The sequence below is a fragment of the Dipodomys spectabilis genome, unplaced genomic scaffold, assembly GCF_019054845.1.
Source record: "Dipodomys spectabilis isolate Male_0828 unplaced genomic scaffold, ASM1905484v1 ptg000288l, whole genome shotgun sequence".
NCBI classification, from domain to species: Eukaryota; Metazoa; Chordata; class Mammalia; order Rodentia; family Heteromyidae; genus Dipodomys; species Dipodomys spectabilis.
In genome coordinates this window covers 3,065,349-3,092,693 of record NW_024870965.1, presented here as the reverse complement: position 1 = coordinate 3,092,693, position 27,345 = coordinate 3,065,349, and the positions used below count along the sequence as shown (strand labels likewise).

General features: G+C 37.4%; 1 protein-coding gene across 2 annotated transcripts; it reads right to left on the bottom strand.

Moving 5' to 3' along the window:
* Positions 1-394: 394 nt before the first annotated feature.
* Zbtb41 (zinc finger and BTB domain containing 41) lies at positions 395-27,016 on the bottom strand. 2 transcript variants are annotated; one of them, XM_042701210.1, is made up of 11 exons: positions 26,948-27,016; positions 25,076-26,314; positions 18,685-18,892; positions 18,004-18,073; positions 16,741-16,888; positions 15,037-15,166; positions 14,770-14,865; positions 12,919-13,040; positions 11,217-11,322; positions 9,802-9,890; positions 395-6,482 (listed from the first exon to the last, which is right to left on the bottom strand). In XM_042701210.1, the coding sequence occupies exons 2-11, from the start codon at positions 26,193-26,195 to the stop codon at positions 5,827-5,829; spliced, it is 2,745 nt and encodes a 914-aa protein (XP_042557144.1). In that variant the 5' UTR covers positions 26,196-26,314; positions 26,948-27,016; the 3' UTR covers positions 395-5,826. The 2 variants fall into 2 exon arrangements, with proteins under 2 accessions (XP_042557144.1, XP_042557145.1); XM_042701211.1 differs by having other exon boundaries at positions 12,919-13,025.
* Positions 27,017-27,345: the final 329 nt, after the last annotated feature.

Sequence of the window (27,345 nt, the reverse complement as noted above, 5' to 3'; positions counted from 1 at the left end):
AAACTTCTAAAAGAGCTAGAAGTAGAGCTGTGGCTTAAGTAGTAGAGCACTAGCCTTGAACACAAAAGCTCAGGGGACAGCGCCTAGGCCTGAGTTCAAGCCACAGGCTGGGAACCAAAAAACAAAAAAGTTATCTTTAATATTTAAATTTATATTCAAACACACACTTTTTAAAGTAACATGTGCTTTATAAAAAATGTTTTTAAATTTCCCCCAAGAGCTTACACATAATACCCAGACACACACACACACACACACACACACACACACACACACACACACACACACACACGATACTTGGCTTTTCATTTGTTCAATTTTTTTTGTACTTAAATTTTACAGAGAAGTTTGCGGAACATTCTGTTCCCATGTGGTAAAGAAGTAACTCAATACAACTTGAGACACACTTTATTAGGACCAAATGACTATTTATTTTAAATATCAAAATAACACAAAGAACTAATTCAATGTACAAGACACTTCCTATTCTTCACAAATAACTACCTTTTTTCTATAGACATTTATCCATAAGGAATATGAGACAAATTATGTATTAAAACTCACAAGATACTTCACACACAGTTGACAATGACTTTTTGATATTTTAGATTTTCTTTTGTAATTGCTTTCAAGTGTCCTTTATTAAAAACAAAAAGTTATGATGTGAGGCTGAAAACAAGTTCAAAAGCATTTGTAATCAATGTACATCGTAACTCTCCATTAGAACAGTTACTACACAAGGCAGAGCAGCTAAACACCCAGATTCCAGCTTCCGCATTCTCGTGTGGCAGCTACACCCATCAACTGTAGTACAATTTTATTTCTAGGATCAGAAGAGTCTGGTTGTTGGAAGCAATAAAAAAAAGTGTCATTATACCACAGTACACTGTCAAGACTTTCTGCAAGCAGGAATATCAGAGGTACAGCTATACAATGGCGCATTTGTGATCTTCAAGGTAATGTTTTAGAATCTCTGGCAGTAATGCAAACACTGAAATTACCTTTCCTTATCTAAGAATTTGAAAAATATAAGGTCATTTTCTTCTTCATATAACCTCTATGATCTGGATAAAATTCCTAATTTCTCTGTATCTAAACAACTGCAGAGATTGAATTTAAATTCTTTTGGGATTAAGTCACAGATATATAAGATCAATATCCAAAGAGTTGAAAAATGAAAAAGGAGGAAAAGGTACACACATTCTCTACCAAAAATCTCTCATAGTATTACTTCTTTGTTATTGTTACTTCCAAAGAGAGAACAGAACACATGCCACTATTCTCAGAGAAAAGTATCCTAAGTAAAAATAACAGGAAACAAAGGAGGACCTTCCCTTAAAAAAAAAACCAAAAAAAACTACCAGCTGTGCTGAGGAAAATGTATGAAAGAAAAGGGTAGGCTCTATACAAGAATTGTCTAGTTCCCAGAAATGGTTTAGAAAATTATTCCCACATTATCCACTATTGACACAAACAGCAAGTACCATTTGCCATACTACTACTTAAAAAGTTTTCTGAAATGCTATTTGTCCCTTATTAAAAAATACATTTCGGTCATCTAAAATTTGGCACTAAATCTTAGAATATCCGGAGATAACTTTGTTTAAAAGTCCTAATTTTTCCTGAGTTCATTAACTCAATTTACATATGTGTTAAGAGGTTGCCTCCCCTAATGAGAAACTTCTCAAACTAGCACCCCTGCGGAGGATTAAGCAAACTGACACAAGAAGTCTTGCTCACCTGCACGGAGGGGGAGTGATGACAATTGGCTGAAAAGAGAATGAGAGAGGGACAGACAGAGAGAGAGAGAGAGAGAGAGAGAGAGAGAGAGAGAGAGAGAGAGAAAGACTGAGGTGATGGGGCTACTCATTTGATTTTTCAGGTTCTTCCAATTAAGTGTCTAGTGTCTAGCTAGAGACAGTCCCAGGAGTGGCTTCACTATACAGACTTAAAAAAGATAGGAAAATCACAAAAATAAATGTTCACATGTACTTAATGTCAATTTTCCTACATAAACATAAAGCAACCTAAAAAAGAAAAAAATCATTGCCCAACCAGCAGGCAGCACAAACAGAAGACCCCTAACAAAACCAAACAAATCAATCATTAACCTATACAATCTAATCAGCAGAATCAACTGGAAGCAATCACTACACTTTGAAAAGGCACAAAGTATTTAGTCCAGAAAGATGTAAAGATGAAAGGTTAAAAATGTAACTCTTCATAATAAATTAAAAGTGATGTGATAATTCAAGCTATATGCATAGCTGTCTACTTAGTGTTTAAAGCCAATTATAGCAGAAAGCAACAAAGAATATTCATTTATTAGCCCTTAACACTTCTCAGTCACTCTGTAAGGATGATTGACACTTCTTAAGGTTTGGAGAAAATTGTTAGTGTACTTATTCATGACCTACCATCACTTATGATGTAGTCACTTACAAAGCACCAGTTTAAAACCATATTTTTTTACTCCTTTTTTTTCTCTCATCATGAATTTCTAAATCACTTAAATATATGAGAAATCTACCACCTCTACAGTTGTTGATTATAGGTATCCTGCTGATATAAGGAGCTAACCCTAAATTTAAGTATTATTTTAGAATAGCTACAAAAAACAACAACAAAGAAAAACAGGTGGAGGTTTCTTATAAAAATAACTTCAACTTGATCTTCAAAAAAAAAAACTAAGGCAAAAATTATTTTGATAATGTAGTGTAAAAATAAGCTTATTATTCAGCATATGATAGTGTTCACTGAAAACAACATTCAATTAAAACTGAGGAAAACTGTTTGTACTTGTAATTGGTTTATCAGTACGACTATTCCCAGAGTATTTTCTTCTGCTCTTAGTTTTACACATATAAACACAAACATTTAATACTTAATCTCAGTATTCAGACTTAATGGTATTTTTTTTCTTAAAAAAAATCCATTATCCTAAGACTTCAGCTGTGCTTCTTTGGACAAATATTTATTCAAACACCAAGAATGTAAATTCTTAAAAACTATTTAATACCTACTAAAAATCTTTGGTGCATTTAAGTCAAAACTGATCAGGTTAATAGAGTTCTGCACTTGATAAATTATTCAATTTACATATTAAGTGCTAACTGCTATCTGCTAAATATTAATTTAAAACAATAAATTATACTCACAAAATAAAAAAATTCTCACTGAGGCTAAACTTAGTTGTGAGACTCAATGTTTTAGTTACAAAATAAAGAGATTTTAGAGTTACAGAAAGGTGAACTAGAAGAGTAGGCCTCATTTTATACTTTCTATGCCAACTTCAAAATTTTATATACATTCAGTTTTGCCCAACTCCATGAAGATTTGTCCCAAGTAATTTTTTTTTTCTGTTTTTGGAAATTAAAGGCAGCAAGTCTGTTTCCTTGTGGGCTTTTTGTTTGCTGTTTCTATGTGAGAATTCGACAGCCTTCCTCGGAGGAGAATGGAGTGCCTGAGCACAATGAGCATCTATCAGCACTGCCTTCCCATCACCTGCCAGTCGCCCACCAGGCACTGGCCCACCGGCGGCCACACCACTTCTTTCTTCCTAGCCTCAGAATCTCTTTCTCCAAAGAGAAACGCATCACATCGCTTCCATTTTGGAGTGGATTACAAGGGTCCAGTGAGAAGGTATGTGAATGTATTTAGACAACAGTAAACCACTATTCAAGTTCAAGTTATCTATAGTAAGAACAAAACCCAACTATTCACTTTACTTCAGAGCTATATTCCAGAAAAGTTTTATGCAAATCCAGCGCTAAAGTTACATCATATATTTAAAGCATTAGAACATCATTAATAAAAGAATCCTAAATACCTTCCAAAAGCCAAGTATTCTTTTCAATGTGAAAATGCAAATCCTCTTTTCTTGCCACCAAATATACACTATGCCATATATACACACAGACATACCATTTGCCTTATTATAAGTCTGAAGTTTTTACATTAGCTTACACATAAAGCAGAATATATTTTTAGATAAGCTCTGTTTTCATCGTAGTGTAAGATTTTGTCTTACTATAATCTTGCCAGTCTTTATGACAAAGATCACAACAGTCAATTTGAAAGACCAATAAGACTTACAGTACCTTATAGTCAAGCTCAATTGTGTAAGTACCCAAATATACCATTTCCACATAAAGTAAATAAGAATGCTTTAAAAAAATAACAACTACTGGTCCTAAGATAATTACAACCAAACCTTAATAATGAGGCAAAACTCAGGTTGGTTTTATTATTTATAATAACTACTTTGGTTAACGGCCTCAGTTACCCACACTATTATTTCGTGTAATCATCACAAATACGGCAAATGTTCTTAAAAAGTACCTTCATTTCTTCTTAAGTGCTTCAGCAAACCATTTCCTCCACTGCTAACTGGTTAAAATTTTATTCACTAACAACTTATTACTTTGTGATTTTTTTTTTCACATGGGCCAGGCCAGACTTTACAGCTTACACACACATACACACACACACACACACACACATGCACACACACACACAAAGTGCTTAAAGCAATTAGGAGTGTAAACAAAACTGAATTAGAAAACTTTTAAAACTGCTATTTTTCCAGTAGTTTACATACAAATGTCATGTTAACAATAAATCGACCCTGCACCCTGCCTAATCTAACTCTTAAGCAATTCCACTAGGAAAACAAGATCCTAGTTTAAATTGACTTGAAAAAATGGAAAGTGCACATCTTTAAAGACATTTTATAATTTCGAGTTTTTCCTCAATTAAACTTAAACAGTGAGGTTTTACTGTAACTACTTAATCCCATTCACTAAGTCCCCAACTTGTCTCATACAAAAATAAGAAACAAGGATAATTACAGACATTGGGCTTATATGACAGCAAAAAATAAAGATCTGGATTGTATGAAAATCTGTACACAAGAAGTTCCATTCAATTAAAACAACATTAAGTTCAGTGTCTTTTCTGACAATTATACATGAAATTTCTAGATTCTGTCTTCTAATTTCAGTTAGCCAAAGTAAATGAAATGCAAAATAGAATCATAAGTTAGTAACTATCCCTTCCTTGATGACAGGGAGATAGATGCTGTGATATTGCTAATGTTTCTGAGATAATGACAAAGATGAACTTACCTTGAAGATATCTTGTTAAAACCGCACATATTTTTAACTTGTAATTTAATGATTAGAACTATGTTTGCACTTGTTATTCATAATAACTGGAATATACACGAAACCAGATTATCTGGATAATCATTTCAATATTAAAATTCACTTAACATACATTAATTAGATTTTTTGACTTGGCATGTCAGAAATCCAATTAATGATACACAAAGACAAACAGAGACATCCAAGATTTTCTCATCTATTCAAAACCTTAATTTCAATTTAAAAAATTTGGATAAAGTAATAATGAATCTTACGGTAAGAAAGAATTATGATTATCAACTTCCTTTTAAAGGCTACAAGTCCTTAAACTTGTTTGTAAGAAGAGGAAGGGAGAAAAGAATAATGAGACTAAAGAATAAAAATCTGGACTGATTAAAAAAAATTGTCCCCATAATATTAGCAACTAAAAATTCTGCAAAGTTTTAGAATCCATTAAAATTATCACTAAATAATCTTTGAAAATACAAAAAAGTTTACGTCAAATGCTATGCCAAAATGTGTCCAAATAGCATCATGTTCAGTCAACAGAGACATGGTTTTCTGGAGGTGAAACTGAGGACTTGAGAAATTAGAGAAAGTGAAAACAGCAGCTCACAAACTTAAAAGCCACCAGCTTTGGCTACCGTTCCATGTAGCCCTCAGGAGTCTGAGGAATGTTCACTCATGAGTGATGATCACCACTGGAGATGTTCTGAACAGCAGTTGCATTATCAAGGCCCAGTAATGTTCCAAGGTAAGACTGCTCTCTAGGATCAAGCATTTGTTCAGGCCGGACGGGATGAACTATATTTGCAGGTTGAGGAGTCAGCGTGTACTTTTCCAGAAAAGCTAAGTCAGCTGCACGTGGGTAATCAGTGGATTGTGGCTGAGGTGGCAGGACCTCATGGGAGGCTGGCGGAAGTGTGGTTGTATGCTGCACCAGGCCACTGGGAGTGTCAGGCATCTGCACCGGCACCAAGGTAACTGGAACACACACTTCAGCAGACACATTCTGTAACAAAGTCTTGGCTTCTGATTGATAAACTTTGGGTTGGTCTAGATATTGTTTGGTTTCTGTTTGAAAGATTTTATCATCGGATGAGTATTCTACGGGCAAGGACACAAGTTTTTCTTCAGAAGTACTGAGTGGATCATCAGGGGATTTTATCCCATGAACATGGTCAATGTGGTATTTCAGCTTGTCTTTCCGCTTAAATGTTGCATTACAGTGCTGACAATTGAAAGGCCGGGCATCAGAATGAATTACCAGGTGTTTGGTTAAAGTTTTCTTAATTCTAAAAGACTGATTGCAAATTTGACACTTGTATGGTTTTTCACCTATATGAACAAAAATGAAATTAAATGTAAAATATGCCCACTTGTTAATTTAAGCAGCAAACTTTCCATATGCAAATGTGTTAAGAGGAAAACATCTTATGCTATCACAAAATGGAGACAGTAAACTTATAAAGAGAATAAATTTAGTATTAAAAAGATGTCAGTTTAATTCTAGGTATACCTTTTATTAACCAGCTTGGGCTTCTAAGCCTAATTTACCAGTCTGGAACATCCAACAATAGGTTTTGGGATTTTTTTGTTTGTATGTGTCCAGGTCCTGCGGCTTGAACTCAGGTCCTGGGATGTTCCTGAGCTTCTTTTGGTCAAGGCTAGTATTCTACCACTTGAGCCTCAGCTCTGCTTCCAACTTTTTTTTGGTAGTTTATTGGAGATAAGTCTCATAAGCTGGGCACAGGTGGCCCATGTCTGCAACTGAAGCAGTTCAAAGCCAGGCTAGACAGAAAAGTCCATGAGGGGCTGGGAAGGTGGCTCAGTGGTAGAGTGCATGCCTTGCATGCCAGAGGCCCTGGGTTCGATTCCTCAGCACCACATAAGCAAAAAGAAAAAAAAGCCGGAAGTGGTGCTGTGGCTCAAGTGGTAGAGCGCTAGCCTTGAGCTGAAGAGCTGAGGGAAGCGCCCAAGCCCAGAGTTCAGGCCCCATGACCAGACCCCAAAAAAAAAAAAAAAAAAAGAAAAGTCCATGAGACTCTCCAATAAACTACTCAAAGCTAGATAAGTGGCGCTGTGGCTCAAGTGGTAGAGCACTAGCCTTGAGCACAAAGTGAGGTTCAAGGTCAATGCCCAGGCCCTGAGTTCAAGCCCCAGGACTGGCAAATAAATAAATAAAGTCTCAGAGAGGTCCCTGCCCCAGCTGGCTCTGAACCGTGATCCTCAGATCTCAGCCTCCAGAGTAGCTAGGACTACAGGTGTGAACTATCAGTGCCTGGCTCAGCAACCATAGTGTTTAAATGAGAAAGTGAAGTATTTCGTACTACATTGACACCTGATATGTGTGTGATAAGTCTTAGCTATCATTATTATTGCTTACTTTATTTCACTATACCATACAAAGGTTAGTTAAAAATTAAACAGTTACTGGTGAGGTGGCTCATACCTGTAATCCTTGCTACTCAGCAGGCTGAGATCTGAGGATCATGGTTGGAAGCAAACCTGGGCTAAAAGTCCCCATGAGACATTTATCTCCAATTAACTATCAGGAAACTAGAAGTGGCATTATGGCTCTAGAACGCTAGCCTTGAGCAAAAGAGCTCAAGGACAGCACCCAGGTCCTGAGTTCAAGCCCCATAACTGACAAAGTAGTTGACTTCCTTCCACTCATGGAAGATAAACACCAAAACAGTAACTCTTGATTAACCTAGGTGTTTGGATCAGAATGAGAAGTATTAATACTTATCTCCAGTCTGAAGTCAAAATAAGAAATGTTCATGAAGGGAAAGAATAAGGAACACTGAAAACCAAGTCAAGGAGGTAAAAAAAAACCCACACAAGATCTAAAACAAAGCTTCAACAAAGAAATTGAAGCTATCAAATCTGACCAATTAGAAGGAAAGGAAATAAAAAACAAAGTAGAAAGTCTTGACAGTAGGTTAGACCTTGCAGAAGATCGAATCTCCGGGATTGTCAGAACATGACAGGATGAATGGGATAAGACACTAGGAATCAATCTGGATTTATTCTGGAAATACAAGCTTTAATGTTGAGACATCAATGGAATTTACCACATTAATAAAAAATTTAAAATATGGCTGGGTACCTGTAGATCATGCTTGTAATCCCACCTACTCAGGAATATGTAGGATCTGTCTGAAGGCAGCCTGGTTAGAAAAGCTGCAAGACTCCAGCTCTAAAATAACTAGCAAAAAGCAAGGCTGCAGGGAGGCTCAAGTGGTAGATTGTCAGAAGTACAAGCAAGCTGAGCAAAGCTGAGTTCAAACCTCAGTACTAACAACAAAAACTACCCTTCTACATGTGTGTATGTGTATATATATGGATATATACATATATAGATATATGGATATATATATATCCATATATATACACATATGCATATAAATATATGATCACCTCAATAAATGCAGAAAATATGATAAAATTCCATGCTTGCATGCAAATTATTGAAAGCTTTTTGTTTCATTTTGAGATAAGACAAGGATATCATTCTCAAGTATTTCTATTTGTATACTACCAAAAATGTAAACAAAGCAACATGTACCTCACTTTAAAATAATGACAAGTGGGGAAGAAATATTTGCAGTGGTTGTAAAATACATGTACTTCTTATACACATAAAAAAATTGAGTTTGTGGATCTATAAATTTCAGAGCTAGACTAAGGAACATGGCCATCAGATCTTGGGGCAGAAAAATGGTGTCATGTCCTGCTTAGCAACCCTGCTGGTCATTTTAGGAGCTGGAAAACTACAGGGTGTAAACCAAATGCAGCTCCCTTGCCTGTTTCTGCAGTTTTGTAGACAAGCCACATTACTTTGTGCAGTGTCTGAGGCTGGTCTTGTGCTATGGCAGCCGAGGTGAGTGTCTACAATGGACAATCTGATCTGCCTTAGCCCACTGTGTATCATCTCAGCCTTTGTAAATGTTAGCTGACCTGCACTTGATATTATTTCTCCCTCTCATTTCATGTTGTTATAAATAGAGCTCACTTTCTCAATTCTCAAAGGGCAAAGAAGCTGGTCTCTAATTCCAATGAACTATGAAATACAGTTCTATGTTGTCACAGGCCACAAATAAATTACCATAAATCCAGATTTTCAATAACATTAATACAATTTTGCTAGCAGTACTGTATGGTTCCTTTAGAATAGTTCTATACATTTAAATCACTAATAGTCTCATATTAACTTCCCTTAAATTTACTGACTCTTTCAAGTGGCAGTTCTAAAAAAAGTTTTCATTTATAACTGGTATTTATAACATAGTTTTTTCAGTTTTATACTCCCATGTATGTACTATTAAGTTACAGCCTTTTCTTCTGGAAGAGTACAATCTTGTGTGTGTGTGTGTGTGTGTGATGTGTGTGTGTGTGTGATGTGTCGGGTCGTGAGGTCTGAACTCTGGGCCTGGGCACTGTCCCTCAGCTTGGAAGAGTACAATCTTGATTTTAGCAATGGCACTTCATCAGTATTTAAGTTGCCCAAATGCAGTTATCTCTCACTGTGACATTTATGAAATCAATTTTTCCCTTCCAGAACAGCAGCTTGCAAAAATACAAACTGAATATAAAGTAAAGCAGTTATACATAAATAATGGGCTTCATATGTAATCTATTCTTTAAGTTTTACCTGAATGTGTCCGAAAATGCATTTCCAGGCTTGATTTTCCTTTAAAAATTTTCTTACAAACATCACATTGATGAAATGTTGCTTTATATCTAGAAAATAGGTAAGTTTGAGTTCTTTCCATATAATGTCAAGAAATAGCAATGAAAATCAGTTGTAATTTTATAACTGTACATGTAATTATGTATCGACACCAAGGGTGATTTGAAAAACAAATGGTGTTTAGCAGGACTGGGGCTCACACCTATAATCCTAGCTGCCCAGAAGGCTGAGATACGGAAGATTATGACTTGAAGCTAGCACAAGCATAACAGTCCAGGATTTAATTAATCAGCAAAATCCTGGATTAGAGACATGACTGAAATGGTAGAGCACCAGCCATGAGCAAGCAAAGTCAGAGAGAGTGTGAAGCCCCATACTGACAAAAATAAAGATAAACAGAAAACCATTAGCAACTGCATTCATCAGAAAGCATGGCAGTCTGAAGAAACACAGACACTATTTAAATATTGGTTCTTCCTTACAAATAAGTCTATAAAGAAGATCTTAAAGTTGAAAACTGCTTTGAATTACCCATTTTTGTTTTATTCAGCTATTAAATATATGCAGGAAAAATTCTAAGAAGTAAAATAGATCCATGGTTGGCTAGAGGGAAAAGGAGTGACTGGCTGCAAAGGAACAGCAGAAATTTTGTGATGATGGAATTATTCTATATTTTGATGGTTTTGATGTGTACATAACTCAGAACTACACACTAAAAAGATTGAATGACAACTGAATAAAAGAAATTAAAGAGAAACTGCAGCAATCTCAAAACCTGTATACATCAAAAAACTGACGCTGGGGCCAGGCATGGTGATCAACACGTGCAATCTAAGCTACTTAAGAGAAGGTAGAATTATTAAGATCCTAAGACAGCTCAGGCAAAAGCACAAGACCCTATCAGATAAAGTAAAGCAAAAAGGCTAAGGGGTCCTAGAAGGCTTGTCTTGCCTAACACAAGGCCCTGAGTTCAAACTTGAGTACTGAAAAAAACAAAAACAAAAACAGAAAGAAAACAAATCCCACAGGCTGCCCCAAGTTAGACTCAGTAAACAGCACAGTTGGGTACCTAGGAAGTATTTTCAAGTTAATCTCAAATTCAAAATTTGTGAGGACCAAGATACTTGTGATACAACTAGCGCTTGTCAATGTCTAACCTCCTGGCCTTAGAATTGAGAGTAAACAGGAAAGGAATAGGGGGAAAAAAATCTACTTTGTTCAATGCATTTAGGACTGTAGAGAAGCTAAGTAAACTGAAGAAAAAGAGCCAGCTAGCCTATCCCCAATTACACAAAATAAACAAAACAGATTTAACTTTTCTTGAAGCAGGACTCAGCTAGTTTGGCACTGACAATGAGGTGTATATGCTCACTCACTTTTGCCACACTTTCTCTCCAAGGTGCACACTTTTGTAATGAACAGTAAGATGATCTCTACGACCAAAGCATTTTCCACACTCTTCACACTGGTGAGCCTTTTCACCTAGAAATAAAGACCCAGATACCTTAATCGGAATATGCATTTGCATTTTAGTTTAGTTTTGCTTTTCTCCAGAAATAAAGACCAAACAATAAGAGGACATGGTGGAAAGAGCAGGTAAGATTTGGTTATTTCCTTTGTATTTCTTACTCAAATATGTTTCCTCAAAGAATCTTAGGTTGATCTCATGGGTGTATCCTTTTTTCCCACATGGAGAAAAAAACAAATCAGTAGCCTATGGCTGTAGACTTCAAACCTTACCTTTCAAAAGGTCTGAGTTCAAGAAAAAGTGAGTCAAATATTCCCGAATATTCTTTTAGGAGTATATGCCTGAATACAAAAACCTTTATGTTTTTGTATTCTATCTTTCTGTTTATAAAAACTATCTTTATAAAATCTATCTATAAGATCTTTATAAAAACTGTTTATAAAAGGCCTTAAACATTTGAAAATGATCCTTGTACTTCATTTGTAAATGAAGGATTTCTTACATTTTTTTGAACCAAAATGAAATTTCTAGTAGAAGATTATATTCTTACATTTAGTTACAAGAGTTTAGTCTTTAAAAATCTGTGTGTTTATTGAGAACTGATGACTCACACCTGTGATCCTAGCTACTCAGGAGGCTGAGATCTGAGGATCCTAATATAAAGCCAGCCAAAAAATCGGGTGTGGGGGTGTGGCTCAAATGGTAGAGCACCAGCCTTGAGTGAAAAAGCAAAAACAAGAGAATGAGGTTCCAAACCCCAAAACACACCCAGAGAAAAATCTGTCTTGGTAACCAGGTGCAATTAATGCACATGACTTCTAGAATTCCTCTCAATTTAGGAGAATAATCCTAGGAATAAAAATATATAAATTCAACAAAAAACCATTAAACCTTTAAGATCTCTTCAGTGACCTCACTGAGATTATGTACAGAAGGGATCAGCATCCCTGTGTATTTGAATCTATGCTGACAATCTTCATAGTCACCTGTTCTACTGAGCGTGTGCAGAGAGAGGGCCCTGCCCTGCCTGCACTGTGCTTGCCTCCTAGATGGCTCTCTCAGCCATCAGATTGAACATCAATCTGAGAGGAAAACATGGGAGAAATTCCCAGAATATAAAGATTATGAATACTATATGAAGATTTGAAATTAAGCAGGATAATTATGGAGCTTTTTTCCATGCCTAAGATTGCAAAACTCACTGTAACAGACACTCGTAGCACCCAGTTACAGACATGTGCCTTTAGAAGACCAAAATTTCACTTTTTGTCAAATTTAGTCAAAATGAGATCAAGGTTTCCTTCTTTAAGAAAGTGTCAGTAACAATTCCTGCACACATCAATGTCATAGAGAAATTGCAAATTTGAGACTTTGCTTAGAAGTTACAACTTCAAAATCTTCACCGTCATAGATAACACTCAAAATTCAGCAAACGTGTTACAGAATTCCCCTTTGAGATGCTTTTTCAGAAAAGCTTTTAGAGCCAGAATTACAAAGGGGTGATTTACATAGCAAATTATTAAAACAGCAAATGTAAACAGGATGAGGTACTGTATTCTCAAAGGGTACTTTATAATCATTGTGGAAATGGAATCATAAAGCATCATTACCTGAATGTATTTTTTTGTGCTTTGTAAGGTGGTCATGACGAATGAATGTCTTTCCGCATTCATCACACTCATATCTTTTATCATCATGATGTACTCGTAAGTGAAGTCTATAAAGAAAGACACTGGAGACCATTAAACTGATGATGCAGAAGGAACATGCGTGATAATGAGGAGGTACTGAAAACTGCTCTTTATTCAACCACCCCATGTTTGCTTTGTATCTGTGACTTCCAAGGCATTTCTCATTTCTCACCAGCTGAGCCCAGTATTCCCAGCCACCTCTCAGAAAAGAATAGTCACATTTGCACATGCTCAAATCATTTCTGGAGTAGAGGTCTTCCAATATAAATCTTAGGTCTTAAATCTGCTTCACTAACTCTGCCAAAGGCCTGGGATTGTTAAATTATCAGAAGGGTCAAATTCCAGAAATGCACAAGTTTGAATATTCAAGTTGCCAAAACAAATGCTATTCTGCAATAACCAAAATGAGCAAACAGTCACTAGAACTAGACTACATCTAAAGTTAAGAGTTTAAATAGTCTGTTTAAACTAAAACAGTCAACAAATGGAAGCATAAATATTAAAGCCCAAAGTTACAATTCTAGAGAGCAGTAATAAAAAACTCACAGACACTGTTCATAATAAATTACCCATTTATTTAGGAAGATCAGCTTTTCATTAACTGAATATATGGTAGAAGATTCAACCATAAAAACAAACAGCTAACAATGCAGAAAAGACTTTCAAAAATTTAAGAGTTCCAGAGTTCTTAATCTTACCATATTTTTATGCTACAGATTTTTACTTCTACAAGAAGGAATAACGAAGTTGGACATTGGTGTCTCACACCTCTCTACTCCTCTCTATTCAAGAGGCTGAGATTTGAGGATAGCAGTTTCAAAGTTGCCCAGGAAGAAAAGTACACAGGACTCTATCTTCAATTGACAAGGACAGAAGGGTTAGGACATGGCAGGAAAGGAAAAGGAAAAAGAAGAAAGGAGGAAAGGAAAGAGGAAAGGGAAAAGGGAAAGAGGTGGACAAGAGGTAAGGCTCAAGTGGTAGAGCACACACACTAGCTTCAGATAAAAAAGCCAAGTGAGAGCCAGGCGCTGGTGGCTCATGCCTGTAAACCTAGCTACTCAGGAGGCTGAGATCTGAGGATCGTGGTTCAAAGCCAGCCTGGACAGGACTGGAGATATGTGAGACACTTATCTCCAATAAGCTACCAGAAAACCAGAAGTGGCACTGTGGCTCAAGTGGAAGAGTGCTGGCCTTGAGCTGAAGAGCTGGGGGATAACACCCAGGCCCAGAGTTCAAGCCCCGTGACTGACAAAAAAAAAAAGCCACATGAGGACAGGAGGCCCTGAGTTCAAGTCCTGGTACTGACCCAGAACTAAAAGTAAAGAATGAAGAAAAACACCAAAAGCTCGGAACATCAGTTTTAATTTTCATTCAAAGACAAATAAATATTGAAATAATGACAATTTCATAGATGCTTCAGTAAACTTGGTAATGAATAAACATTTAATATTCTCATACACAGAATGGAAATAACATCAAATGTTGTAGGGAAAAATATATTTAGTAAAGTTTGCATACAACTTTACGTATCATATGGACTAAGAAATGTATTCATTGAAACAACAATTAGAGCAAGACAGGTTGGTGGTGCACGGCTATCGTGTTAGCTACCTGGGAAGATTGAAAGTTCAAGGCCAGCTAAAACCAAAAGACCTGAAGGCATGGCTTCTAGTACCACAAAAAAAAATTAATTAATCATAGCAATTATAATAGAACTAAAACAAGAAATGTAATTTAATCTTACTTAACCCAAAGGGAAACAGCTTTTACCTGTATGAGCTTCCATGACGAAAGCTCTGCCCGCAAATACTGCAAAGATGAGGCTTCTCTCCACTGTGGATTCTTAAATGCTCTTTCAACGTAGTTCTGTGTTCGGAAAAAAATATTATGTTTTAGAATTTCTTCTTTAGACATTTTAAACCAAAAGCACATCAAGTATTTTGTATCTTGAGTTACTCAGCCCCCTGTAAGCCATCCTCATAATTAATTCTATGTAAAAGCACTAAACTTTTCTGGGTTTTGCAGATCATTCTTCACCTTTCTCTCACTGATTTTCCACAAATAAAACAAGTCCATTTTCTCTTCCCACCATGAGTACACTCAATATGACGTTTCAGATTCCCTGTGTCATTGAACTGGCGGCCACATATGTCACATGGAAAAGGACCTAAAATTAAAAAAGAATGACATGCATTTAGAGTTTGAAGATAAAAGTTTAATAGGTGTATCACAAGAAAAGCAAACCACTCTTGGTGGCAGCAGAGGCAGAATACACTATAATTATTTACTATTATTTACTTTTCTATTCCCTTCTAGATTTCTGATTCCAGCAAAGCAGGTGACAGTCACTGCCACATCTCTAGAGTCCAAGTATAGGGGTTGGCATCTAAAAGACATAAATTGAAATGGCCAAATTCTACTTTCAGATGAAAACAAAGTAAAAACTACTGCATACTAAATTTCTGTGAATTTCTAAGTTTCCTACTAGCAAAACTACTTCTAAATTATTTACTGTACTTAGTTGAAGGCTCCAGCTAGGTAGAAAGAGAAATGAAGTCTTCTCATAAGATTCAGTTATTTATGGTCCTTCAAAGGAAAAAAACTTAAGTTTTGGGGGGAAAAGGGTTGTTCCTACACTGGATATTCAATTTTGTATGCAGTGAAATCTCTATGAACTTTTCATGTATGAAACCAAACTTAAAACTAATACTTAGGCAGGTCTTCATACTAACTCTCTAAACAGGGTAGCAGCATAGGCTGTAACTGAACTCAGGGCTTGAACACTGCCCCTTAGCCTTTGAGGGTCAAGGCTGGTTCTCTACCACTTGTGCTACAGCTCTCCTTCTAAGTAGACCCAAAATATACAAAGAATTTTCAAAACTCAACAGCAAAAAAAAAACAACAACCGAACTATAAAAAATGTCTAGATAGAAAATACACCAAACAAAAGACACATAAATGGCAAGTTAAGTACATGAAAAGATGGGCCTTACCACATATAATGCACTACAAAACGTGATACCATCAGACAATATTATAAAGGCCACAATACTAGATGGCTGTTAGGACAGGAAATAGGTGCTCTCATTCACTGCTAGTGGGAGGGCTGGGAATAGTTAATGCTAGAGTGTTTGCCTGGCATGTATGAAGCCCTGGATTCAATTCCTCAGTACCACATAAAAAGCTGAAAAGTGGTGCTGTGGCTCAAGTGGTAGTGTCCTAGCCTTGAGCAAAAGCAGCTCAGTGCCTAGGTCCTGAGTTCAAGACTAAGAACTGGTAAAAAATAAAGTGGAGACTTGCGTTTCTAAAGGGAATGCAGACAGGTCCAGCTGCTTTTGAAGAGACAACACAGCTGCTTCTTACAATCAAAATATATTTGAACCATCTAATACGGCCTTTAGGCTACTAGATTATTTACCTAAAGGAATGAAACACATTGGTCCTCAAAAACCTAGCACACATATAATTCTAGCAATCTTATTCCTTATCAGGAAGAGCTGGGAATATTTCCATTTTCACCAATGTCCAATATGGTGGGAGGTATGAGTAACAGGGATAGTATGCATAATGAAGGCGCGATGTGAAATGGGAATATGTGTATCTTCTTAATATTTCTGGCAATGTAAAACACCTTTGAAAATATTAACAACTTTTAAAAGTATAGTTTAACAGTGGTAGACTTTCCAGCATGATGGAATAAATAATTGCTATGACTGCTTTAAGAAAACATAATCTGCTTACCCAGATGGAACTTCTCCTGATGCTTCAACCGTGCAAACCGAGATTTGAAATGTTCTTCACAGTAGGTACACTTGAAAGGTTTGTCTTGAGAATGGAGAATCATATGTTCCTCCAAGTGTGGTCTTCGAGTAAAAGATTTCTTACAAATCTAGGTGAAAAATGTATGTAAAATGTAAGATAAGCTGAAAGTATACATTTATAATGACGAAAAATGAGTATATGGATTCAAGTAGACATCAATTGCTCCCAACAAAAATTGTTAACTTGCCAAATTATAATCAAATTGTAATTTGCAAGAAAACAGAACAACAATGGCAAAATTTAAGAATTACATTAATGGTGATGACAGCTGAATTACAACTCCTTACATTCAGAGCTACAGAATAATCTTACTCAGTTCTAAATAGCAATTTCCTAATCCATGGAATGTATATTCACAAACCAATTATATGTCAGGAATATATATATATATATATATATATATATATATATATATATATATATATATATATATATGTAAAAAATCATGGTTGCCATATGTTTGGTTAGGAATAATAAAATGTCCCAGAAAAACAGCTGGCTGGCTGGAAAGAAGAAATGCAAATTCTGGTACTAAGTAAATAAAACCAAGAAGGCTGGGTCATAGCTCAAGTGGTGGAGCAGCTGACTAGCAAGCATGAAGCTCTGGGTTCAATGCCCAGCACTAAAAAAAATAAAATAGGGGCTGGGAAGGTGGCTCAGTGGTAGAGCGCTTCCCTTGTATGCATGAGGCCCTGGGTTCGATTCCTCAGCGCCACATAAGCAGGAAAAAAAAAGCCAGAAGTGGCGCTGTGGCTCAAGTGGTAGAGTGCTAGTCTTGAGCTGAAGAGCTGAGGGACAGCGCCCAGGCCCAGAGTTCAGGCCCCACGACCGGACCCAAAAATAAAAATAAAATAAAATACTAACTTTTGAATTATTGGAATAAAGAAGATACAGTGATTGAGAATATTAAATACAAAACAATATTAACCTAAATACTGAAAAAATAAGTTAGTGGCTTGAAGAATAAAGATGTTCATAAAGTCTCTGTAATTCCTCCCACTGTAAGATAAATTATCCCCTAAATCTGCCTCCTTCACCAAAAATTAAGAGTAACTTTATATAACTGAATCTAAAGGTGAAACAAACTAAGGTATGTTTCTGTAAAACCTAATTTTCATCCCCCAAAGTAACATTATTATGTTTATTCACTTTGGCTTTCTAATTTAAATTAAAAACTCTTACATCACACTTCCAACTTTCACTCTTAGATTTCTTGATGGAAATAAATTCTTGTGCATTTTCAGGATGAAATCTATCAGAGAAAAGGAAAAAAATGATTAGGACAAGATAATATTAAGTCAATATCCCATATGAATCTGTCAACAATGATTCCAAGATTCAAGTACTAGCTGGGCATGGTGGCAGACAACTATAACTCCAGCATTCAAGAAGCTGAGGGACGACAAGTGTGAACTCAAGACCAGCCTGGGCTGCAGAGTAAACCTCTGTCTCAAAACAAAAACAAAAAGAAAAACCAGGGACTTACATTCTAGAGACCAGCTAAGAATATATCCACATCATTTTGATGTGAATGTGTCTATGCAGAAATAGTTATTCTAATCACATTTAAGCACAGTTAGGAGCCCAATTAGCAACAATTTGCAACAAGTATTTTATCAACAGATAATATTCTGCAAGGTAACTTTTTTTTAAATTCCAGATTTCAGAAAATTTAGTATTGCACATATATGTATTTTTATAAACGTTTACACACTAAACAAAAACTTAAATGTAAAAAACTAAATTATCTAGAGGTCTAAAATGATGTATTTCTGAAGACAGGCATTCCAGAGACATTCTTCTTTGCTACCTATCCCCATTAGGAGGCACAATGCATTACATATGAAATGAGCCACTACTTGCCTCTTGACATGCTTGGCTAAGGTCTTCTTGCTGGCATGGAGTTTGTTACAGTAAGGGCACTTGTGCTCCTTCTTATGGAACTCAGTTTCATTACTGTGCTTCTTTCTGTGGACGGTAAGGTTAGACTTGGTAGAATAGCGCTGGTGACAGATATCACACTCAAAGGGCTTCTCACCTGTGTGCACACGGGTGTGGCTTTCATATTTCCCTAGAGAAAGAGAGAAAGCAAAATTAAATTCAGTTTATTTACTGACATTAAAATCTGACCACGGAATAAAATTGCGTGATTTAGCAAAGTGAATACACATACCAAACACATAAAAGCAAGAAAAACTTTACCTTAATTTCTAACTCACATTAACCTCAACAATTTTCTGTCTTGAGCTTAGTGCTCACAGAAAACTTTCCCTCAAAAACAGGTTGGCTAGGTGCCAGGAGGCTTAAATCCGAGGATCTGGTTAAAGCCAGCATGGGCAGACAAACCTGAGACCTGTACATAATGGCTTTAATAGTTTAGTATGAAGCACAAAGAAGATGTAACTGATAAACATTTAGCGTTCTATATACTGTAAAACCTTTGCATTACAATCTGAATGTTTCTAAATATATTCAGAATAGATACTATAGGCCTTTCCAATAGAATTTATAAAAATAACTCTAAGAAGAATTTTCAAAAAGAAAACAATATAAAATTAAAAGATACATTTTGGTTTAATTTTATCATTTCTATTTAGAATAAAATTCTCTCAGACTATTGACAACACAAATGTCTACATTCCAAGAGCAGAAGAGCATCACAGATAAACACAGGCCAAATTTGCATATGCCAGGATATAAATCCTGGTTCTCAAATAACGGGCTGGGTGAATTGAACACATCGATGACACAAACCTTTCCTGACTGAAACTTCATAATCCTATTTACATGTAGGACTGTTGTTAGAATAATACATGAAGCATTTACAACAATATCTAACACACTGTAAAGTTTCAGTTAAGATTATGCTTTCCTGACTATGCATATAGCTTGAAACAGTAATTTCAATAGAGAGTACTTTTAAACAAAAGACAATAAAAATAAGAAAAACCCTAACAACATTGAGGAATGATTTTCACTTGAAAGCTTAGCCTTTTGCTTTGTTTGGCAAATACATTTATAAATAAATTTTCCTTGGGCTAAATCTAGTATGAATATTTAATATTTCTGTCATGCACTTAGAATAAATCCTTTATCATGACAATTAGAAAAAAAACTCAAGAATTCCAAGGCCACTGAGGAATTTGTCTACTTGACAAAATATTCACCAACTTATTAGGTATATTTATATCTTACTAAATTTAAGCAAATATTAATGTTATCCAGACATTAATTATGCTGTTTATCATATAAGCTAAGGAAATCAGGGTATGAGGATGTCATTCAAAGACAAAAAAAAAAGCATGAGAAAAGCCTACTAAGTATTTAAAAACTGACTATGTAGGTAATGGCCTATGTATTTTTTTTTCAAGCATGTAGCCAGAAACATAGACAATACTTGAGCACCACCTAAATGATCTTAAGCCAATAATCTTTTCTCTATATATCTAAATATATCTATATATCTAAATCCCATCGCTTTATGGGATTATAAGAAGTAAATGAACTTATGCTGATAACACACTTAAGACTAGTACTAGTTACTAGTACTAGTACAAGTAAGTACTAGTAAGTCGTAGCGATTATTATTAACATACGGATTACCAATCAGTGTAGATCTGTAGGTTTATCTCAAACTCAAATCTGGATATACCTTATGTATGAATACATTATATGTGTTAACACTCTGGAAACAGCGAAAGGATTTTGCCTTCCCCTCTGCCACTGCCTAGAACCCACAGGCCTCATACACAGCTGGGGCACACACTCCCATATTCACGTGCACATAAATACCCTCATGATTTTCACTGTGTTCAAGAGATCAGATCTAATACTGGAGAACAAAGTGCGGAGGTCTCTATATATAAAATTTTAAGAAAAGTTTTCCATGATTATTCAAGCTTTCACATTGCATTTTCTTACACCAATAATAGAAACCCATAAAAGTATACACCAATCAAGAGTATTTTATGGTCTAATTAAAAAAAAAATGTCATGGGGCTTAAATCCAGGGCCTGGGCACTGTCCTGAGCTATTTCCACTCAAGGCTAACACTTTGAGCCACAGCGCCACTTCTGGTTTTCTGGTAGTTAAATGGAGTCTCACAGACTTTCCTTCCCAGGCTGACATCATCAATCCTCAGATCTCAGCCTCCTAAGTAGCCAGGATTATAGACATAGTATAATTTTTAAATGATTAACAAAGTTACAAAGCCCATTTTTCACTGGGGTTTAACTGTGCATGTTTAGCATAATGTGAAGTGGTTTATTACATAGCAACAGATAACCAAAGTGGATGAGAAATTCTAATTCTTTCCTATTAGGATTGAAAGAGAATTTATCAACCTCCTAATGGTTAAATTACTTCAATTTTCTTTCCAATTAAATGAAAACAATAACTTAAGGTACTCAGAACAGTGATCTCAAGGTAGAAGAAAACTTTGTGCCATGTCTTATTTCTTATAAAAACACTTTTCTTGTAAAGATGTTCGCTGAGTAACTACTGGTATTTTCCTTAAAGTCAAAGTCCTTCATTTACAAATAAAAACTAAGTTACATGTACTAAGTTACATTGGATAAAAACCCATCAAAATAGCTGTTAAATTAAAAAAGCATTTTTACTGTTCAACTTTTACTGTCCTACAGATCAGCACAAATAAAAAGACTTAAGCAAAAAAAAAAAAGTAGGAATTTAAGCTGAAATGCCAATGTTAGACAAACCTATTGATATTTTAAAAAACTCTATTAAATAGATTCTGAGACAAATGAAAATAGAGAAACTTAGGTAATTATGAATCTCAGAAGTTACTAATTCAAAATGTGTGCATACTTGCATTTATTATTTCCATGGATTTGGATTTCTAAACAAGACCAGGAGAAAGAACCTGTGGTCTCAGAAGAAGCAGGTAGCAGTGGAAGGGGCAAGGAGCGGTGCTCACAGACACGAACAAATTTGACTTGTGTTTCAGAATGAATTCCCTTATACAGGTCACGTAAAAATTACTATTTTCAAATATTAATGTGGGGTTTATTGCCCAACCTTAAACTATGCCTTGAGTCCATTCATAGCACACACTGAAGACATAACTAAAATATTTAACCTCAGAATAGAGAATTATATCATTGTTAAAACTCTTCTCTAAGCCGAGCACTGGTGGCTCAAGCCTGTAATTCTAGCTACCCAGGAGGCTGAGATTTAAGGATCTCGGTTCAAAGCCAGCCCGGGCAGGAAAGTCCGTGAGACTCTTATCTCCAATAAACCACTAGAAATCTGGAAGTGGGGCTGTGGCTCAAGCAGTAGAGTGCTCGCCTTGAGCTGAAGAGCACAGGGATAGCACCCAAGCCCAGATTTCAAGCCCCACGACCGACCAAAATAACAACAACAAAAACGAACAAAAAAAAACCTTTTCTCTAAAAATAAAGTCGAATGCCTTGAAAGGAATACGTTGTGATTTGAGAAGAACTGGAAGGTAGCCACTGAACTGTTTTTGAGATAAGCCAGGACATTTTTAAGATATCTCTTCTACATATTCTTTCACTCCACCTACCCCCATCTACTTCATCTACATTTAGCCTACCTTCACTCAAGTGCCACTCCCGGCCCCAATCTCAGCAATCTCCCAATCTTGGGTAGTCTTCAGTCTACTCCTTTGCTATAGCTCCTCCTATCAACTTGGTTTTCTCTTCCCTTTCCAATTTCCTTCTCCACAATGAAGCCACTGTAATCTGGCTATCATTTTCTTTGTGAATTTTGTTCAACCATTTCCATTGGATAAAATCTAAAGTATGATGTATAGCACACAAGCAAGCCAATTACTTGCCAACCCTGACCTGCCATTTTTACTATCTTCCTGCATGATGGTCCTTGGAAACTATTTTCAAGACTCAGCTCAAATAAGACTTGCTCTGTGAAATTTCCCATCTCCCTGAGGATTCTATATTCAACCTGAGGAAATAACTTATATTGTACCACAACTGTTTTTTTTGCATGTATTCAACTGAGTTCCTTGATGGGTAAGGACAGAGATTATAACATTTACTTCTTTAGCAGCAGTGTGGCAGATTGGACACTCAAAAAGTATGTCTGGTTAATGAATAGTAAAAAGCAGCAAACATTTCTTGAAAACATTAATTTTGTGTAGTATTTTAAGTGATTCCCTAGAATAGTCATTTAGTATTACTCATATCCTTCCACTGGAGGGAACTATTAGCATATTTTGTTTTACTTAGGAAGAAACAAAAGCACACACAGTAAATAACTCTCACCCAAGACCCGGATTCAAAAACCCCAGACAGTCTGACATTACTTTAGCTCATGATTTTTCATCTTTATAAGATGAGATAAACAGGAGACAAAACATCCAACAAAGAGACACACTAATGTAATGGAGATGAGAAAAACTAGTGAAAAATAAGAAGCCCTGATGTGGATAAAGGGAAGAGGTGAAGGAGTTTACTGTAAAATGCGTTTTAAAAGGTTGGTTAGAAATAACCCTACAATGTGAACTACTGATTTCCACAACTAAGAAAAGGCATTTCACTGCCTTTCTGGCAATAAGTCAGAACCTTAATGTTCATCAGCGTTCTCCCAATTTGTCTTAAAACTCCAGCTTCCTGGAACATTAAAAGAAGTACTCCAAAGTACTCCTGTGATAAAGTAATTTCTAGGTTAAGTAAAATGAACAGGTCTGTATTATTACAGAATGTCCTAAGAGTTAACATTGACCCCATGTACTAGTTTTCCCTATGTTACTATGTTCCCCAAAATCTTCTCTCATAAAATCTATCACAGGTCTAGTGCTCAAAGGGATAGTTTGAGATCTATGCTCTTGATCTTTAGTGCATGTGAACTGACTCCTGCTCATTTATCTCCAAGTCAAATTAGGTCAATAAAAGCAGAACACAGGAAGCATGTTCTAAGAGCACAAAGTCTGAGATGTACAGAGAAGATAAAATGTTCCCAGGTACCAAAGAAGCTTTCTTCTCTGTACCTCACAGATGTGTTGACAGCTCTTACAATATAGTACTTAAGTAGCCTGATTCCAACCAGTTTCTTGTATATATAAGCGCTTCCAACTGCCTAAATTACTCAGTAAGTTATTTTACTCATCTCTGTACCAAGTCTCAAAGTAAAAAATATTAATAATTTTTGAAATATTGTCCGAAGTATTGTGACTCAGAGAATGCATGCAAAAGGCATTATAAAAAAGCAAACTGAAGCTATTCTAATGCCATAGTATATTTACACCTTATAAAACTAATTTCAATGTATACCAATAACAGAAGTAATAAACAGAAAAACACATATGGGGATGAATTTAAACTGTGTAAGAAGATCAGATTACACATTGTTTTTTATCATTATGTGTAAAATATTTCAGCTTCATAACCTCAATATATATGTCTGTAAATAGCTTAGTTATTGTAATTAAAATTTATACACAATATACAAGGCATTTCTCTAAATTATTTTACTAGCAAATATTAAACATCTCAAATTTAAATATGCAGTGACAAAACTGCAGGGAGCAGACGACATTCCCACGTATTCTTTTCTAATAGGGAAAAGAGTGATTTACTCATTAATCCAAAACCTAAAACATTCCAACTGTAAAAGGTTCTGAATATTGGAAACATGAATATATTATAACTTATGTTGCCATGCAAAAGGAAAACACAAATTACTGATTTTCATGACTCAAAATTAGTGTTACTTCTGAAATGTATGACATATGAAGCAAAACTGTATATACCTATTTATACTCAGGTGTCTTTCATCCAAATACAATATTAATCATCTATTACCTGTGGGCCTGATGAATAAGCTGGATACTGGTGGCTCATGGCTGTGATCCTAGCTACTCAGGATTTGAAGCCAGGCCAGGCAGGGAAGTTCATGAGACTCTTATCTCCAATTAACCACTAAAAAGCAGAAAATGTAGCTGTGGCTCAAGTGGAAGAATATCTCCTTGAGCAAAAAAGCATATGGACAGCAACCAGGCCCTGAATGTAAGACCCAGTGTGAGCACCAAAAGAAAATAATGAAAAAGGGTAAATAAAGAGTAATATAGTAATAAAAACACTGAACTTCTGAATCCCAATTTACAATAACAATAAATGTGTACTGAAAACCAAATTATGTTCCATTCTAATAGTTTTTTTGAAGGTTACTTTCAAAGTCTAACTTTAGTTATCCCCTTTAAAACATCCACGAAACATAAGTAAAAAGAGATAAAAAGCAAGCTTTCTTTCCTTACCTATTCGGTCAAATGTCTTATCACACTTAGGACACTGCAATATTTTCTTGTTACTGTTCTGAATGATTACTGGTGTTAACCCCTCGTGAATGTTTCCTACAGAATCCCCTGCCTCGGGTTCCTCTTCTGCCTCATTATCTCGGTCACTCTGTTCTTCAATGTCAGAGTATTCATCCGACATTTCCTCCTCTAGCTCATCTTCTTCAGCATTATATTCACTTCCAGCATCCTCAGAATCGTTTCTGTCTGACTTTTCCTTATCGAAGCTTTCTTGATTCAAATTGTCTGACCCATCCGCACTTTCTGGTTCATCCTCACTTGTGTCATCAAACTTCACAGGACATTTACGATTCCTTTTGGACCTTCTTGCAGAAAAACTTCTCTCCAGCATTTTTAACCCATGTTTTTTCCCTAACAAAAGGGACCTATGAGCTTTAGTCAAATGATTCTCTAAGGACTTTTTATAACAAAAATGTCTACTACAGAATTTGCACTGATGATTATTTGACAGTCTTCCCGTTAATTCATTTAGTGTCTCTTCTGGTGATGACTTTTCCGTTAGTTCTGCCTGAAAAGCTGCAACATTTTCATTATTTAGCAGTTTAACTGCATCAATAATGTCCAAAAACTTTGCAGCCTCTAAAACAAGAGGTATTTCGTATTTGTACACAAAAAACTCTGATGTGTAAAGGAACTCAAGCAAATGCCGAAACACTGAATGTGTTACGTGATCCAGGGTGACAACATCAGTGCTGGGATTTTTGCTCAAACAAGCATGAAAATAACTACTGCCAACAGCAACCACTACTTTATGAGCACTAAATTCCTTCCCTTCTACTATGATAAGTAAGTCGCAGAAAGATGGTTGCTTCTGCCTATCATCATTTAGATACTTCAACAAATTCTTATTATACTGCAAAGAACTCAGAAGAGTTCTCTGATCTGGCGAGGGAGGAAGTTCCTGGTAACGGTGGAGAGCTTCGGGGGCTGGTCTTTCTGAGGAGTAAGGACAGGTCACTTGGTCACACTGCACTGTGACATTTCCCTCTGGAGACTCTTTATGATAGCCCAGATGGATCTTCTCGTCAAGACTGGAAGCAACCTTTCTCCTCCTCTTCATTGCAGTGCAGCAATCCCCGAACGAGAAAACTTCATTAAGTGTCGGAAGAGATTTCTAAAGGAAGGCTAGATTGTCTTCGACCACGGCTTCTGGAGGGGCGTGCCCGACGGTTTCATGGTCTGCAAAGGAGTGAGAATCACATCAAAACCACTCCACGGGGACAAGCCCTCATCCGCAGGGACCAAAAGCCCATTGGCCGACGCATCCCCTCCTCTCGATCGGATAAAGTCACAGCTCGCACCCATTCGTGGCTCAGATTATTATTATTTTTTAGGGCGGAGAAAAAGGAGGGCCAGGTTTGGGGAGGGGGGTGGAGAGGGGGGGGGGGGAAGACAGCCAACAAAAGAATAATCTTAAAGGAAGCCGCGAGCGCACCCACGCTCCGGGCCGGCGGGGCGGGGAGGGACGGACGGCCCGCGCAGCCCGAGGGGGCCGCGGCCGAGCGGGGGGGGGGGGGGGGCGCTGGGACGGTGACAATAAGGGCCCCGCGGCCCCCGGTGCGCACGCTTTCCGGGCCGGGCGGGGCGCACCGGCGGGGCCCCGCGCGCCCCCTCGGCCCCACGCCCCGACGCGGGCGGCGGGCCTGGAGGGGCGCCCGGCCCGAGCGGCGGCTCCTCGGGGAGACGCGGCTCCGAAGGCGGCGCCTCGGCCTCTCCAGGCCGCGGCCGGGCGAACGCCGCGCTCGCCGGCCCGGGCCCGCCCCCCACCTTCCCGCCCGGCTTCCCCGGGGGAACGCCCCTCACGCCCATTACCGGGACCCCAGGGTTCCCCCGCTGGCTCCCGGCCGCCGAGCTCGGCTCCCGGCGCGCCCGCCCCGGCGCTCTCCACTTCCGGGTTCGGCCCCGCCTCAGCGCCCGCCCCGGCGCTCCGGCCCGTGACGGAGTCCCGTCGTCCCCGCGGCACCGCCTACGTCACCCGCGCGCGCCGCCGCCGAGCTCGCGGCCGCCCCTAGGGAAAAACCCGGCGCGCGTGCGTCCAAGGAGCCCGGCGCGCGCTCCGGAAGCCCTACGCACGGTGCGCAGGCGTGTGTCTTCTTAACGCATGCGCGGTTTCCCTCGAGCGCGCGCGCGGAATCCCCGCTAACTCCTGACATCCGCAGCTCCGGGTTTTCCCGGTGGTCCACGGTGGTGGGGTGGGGGGAGAGGGGGGC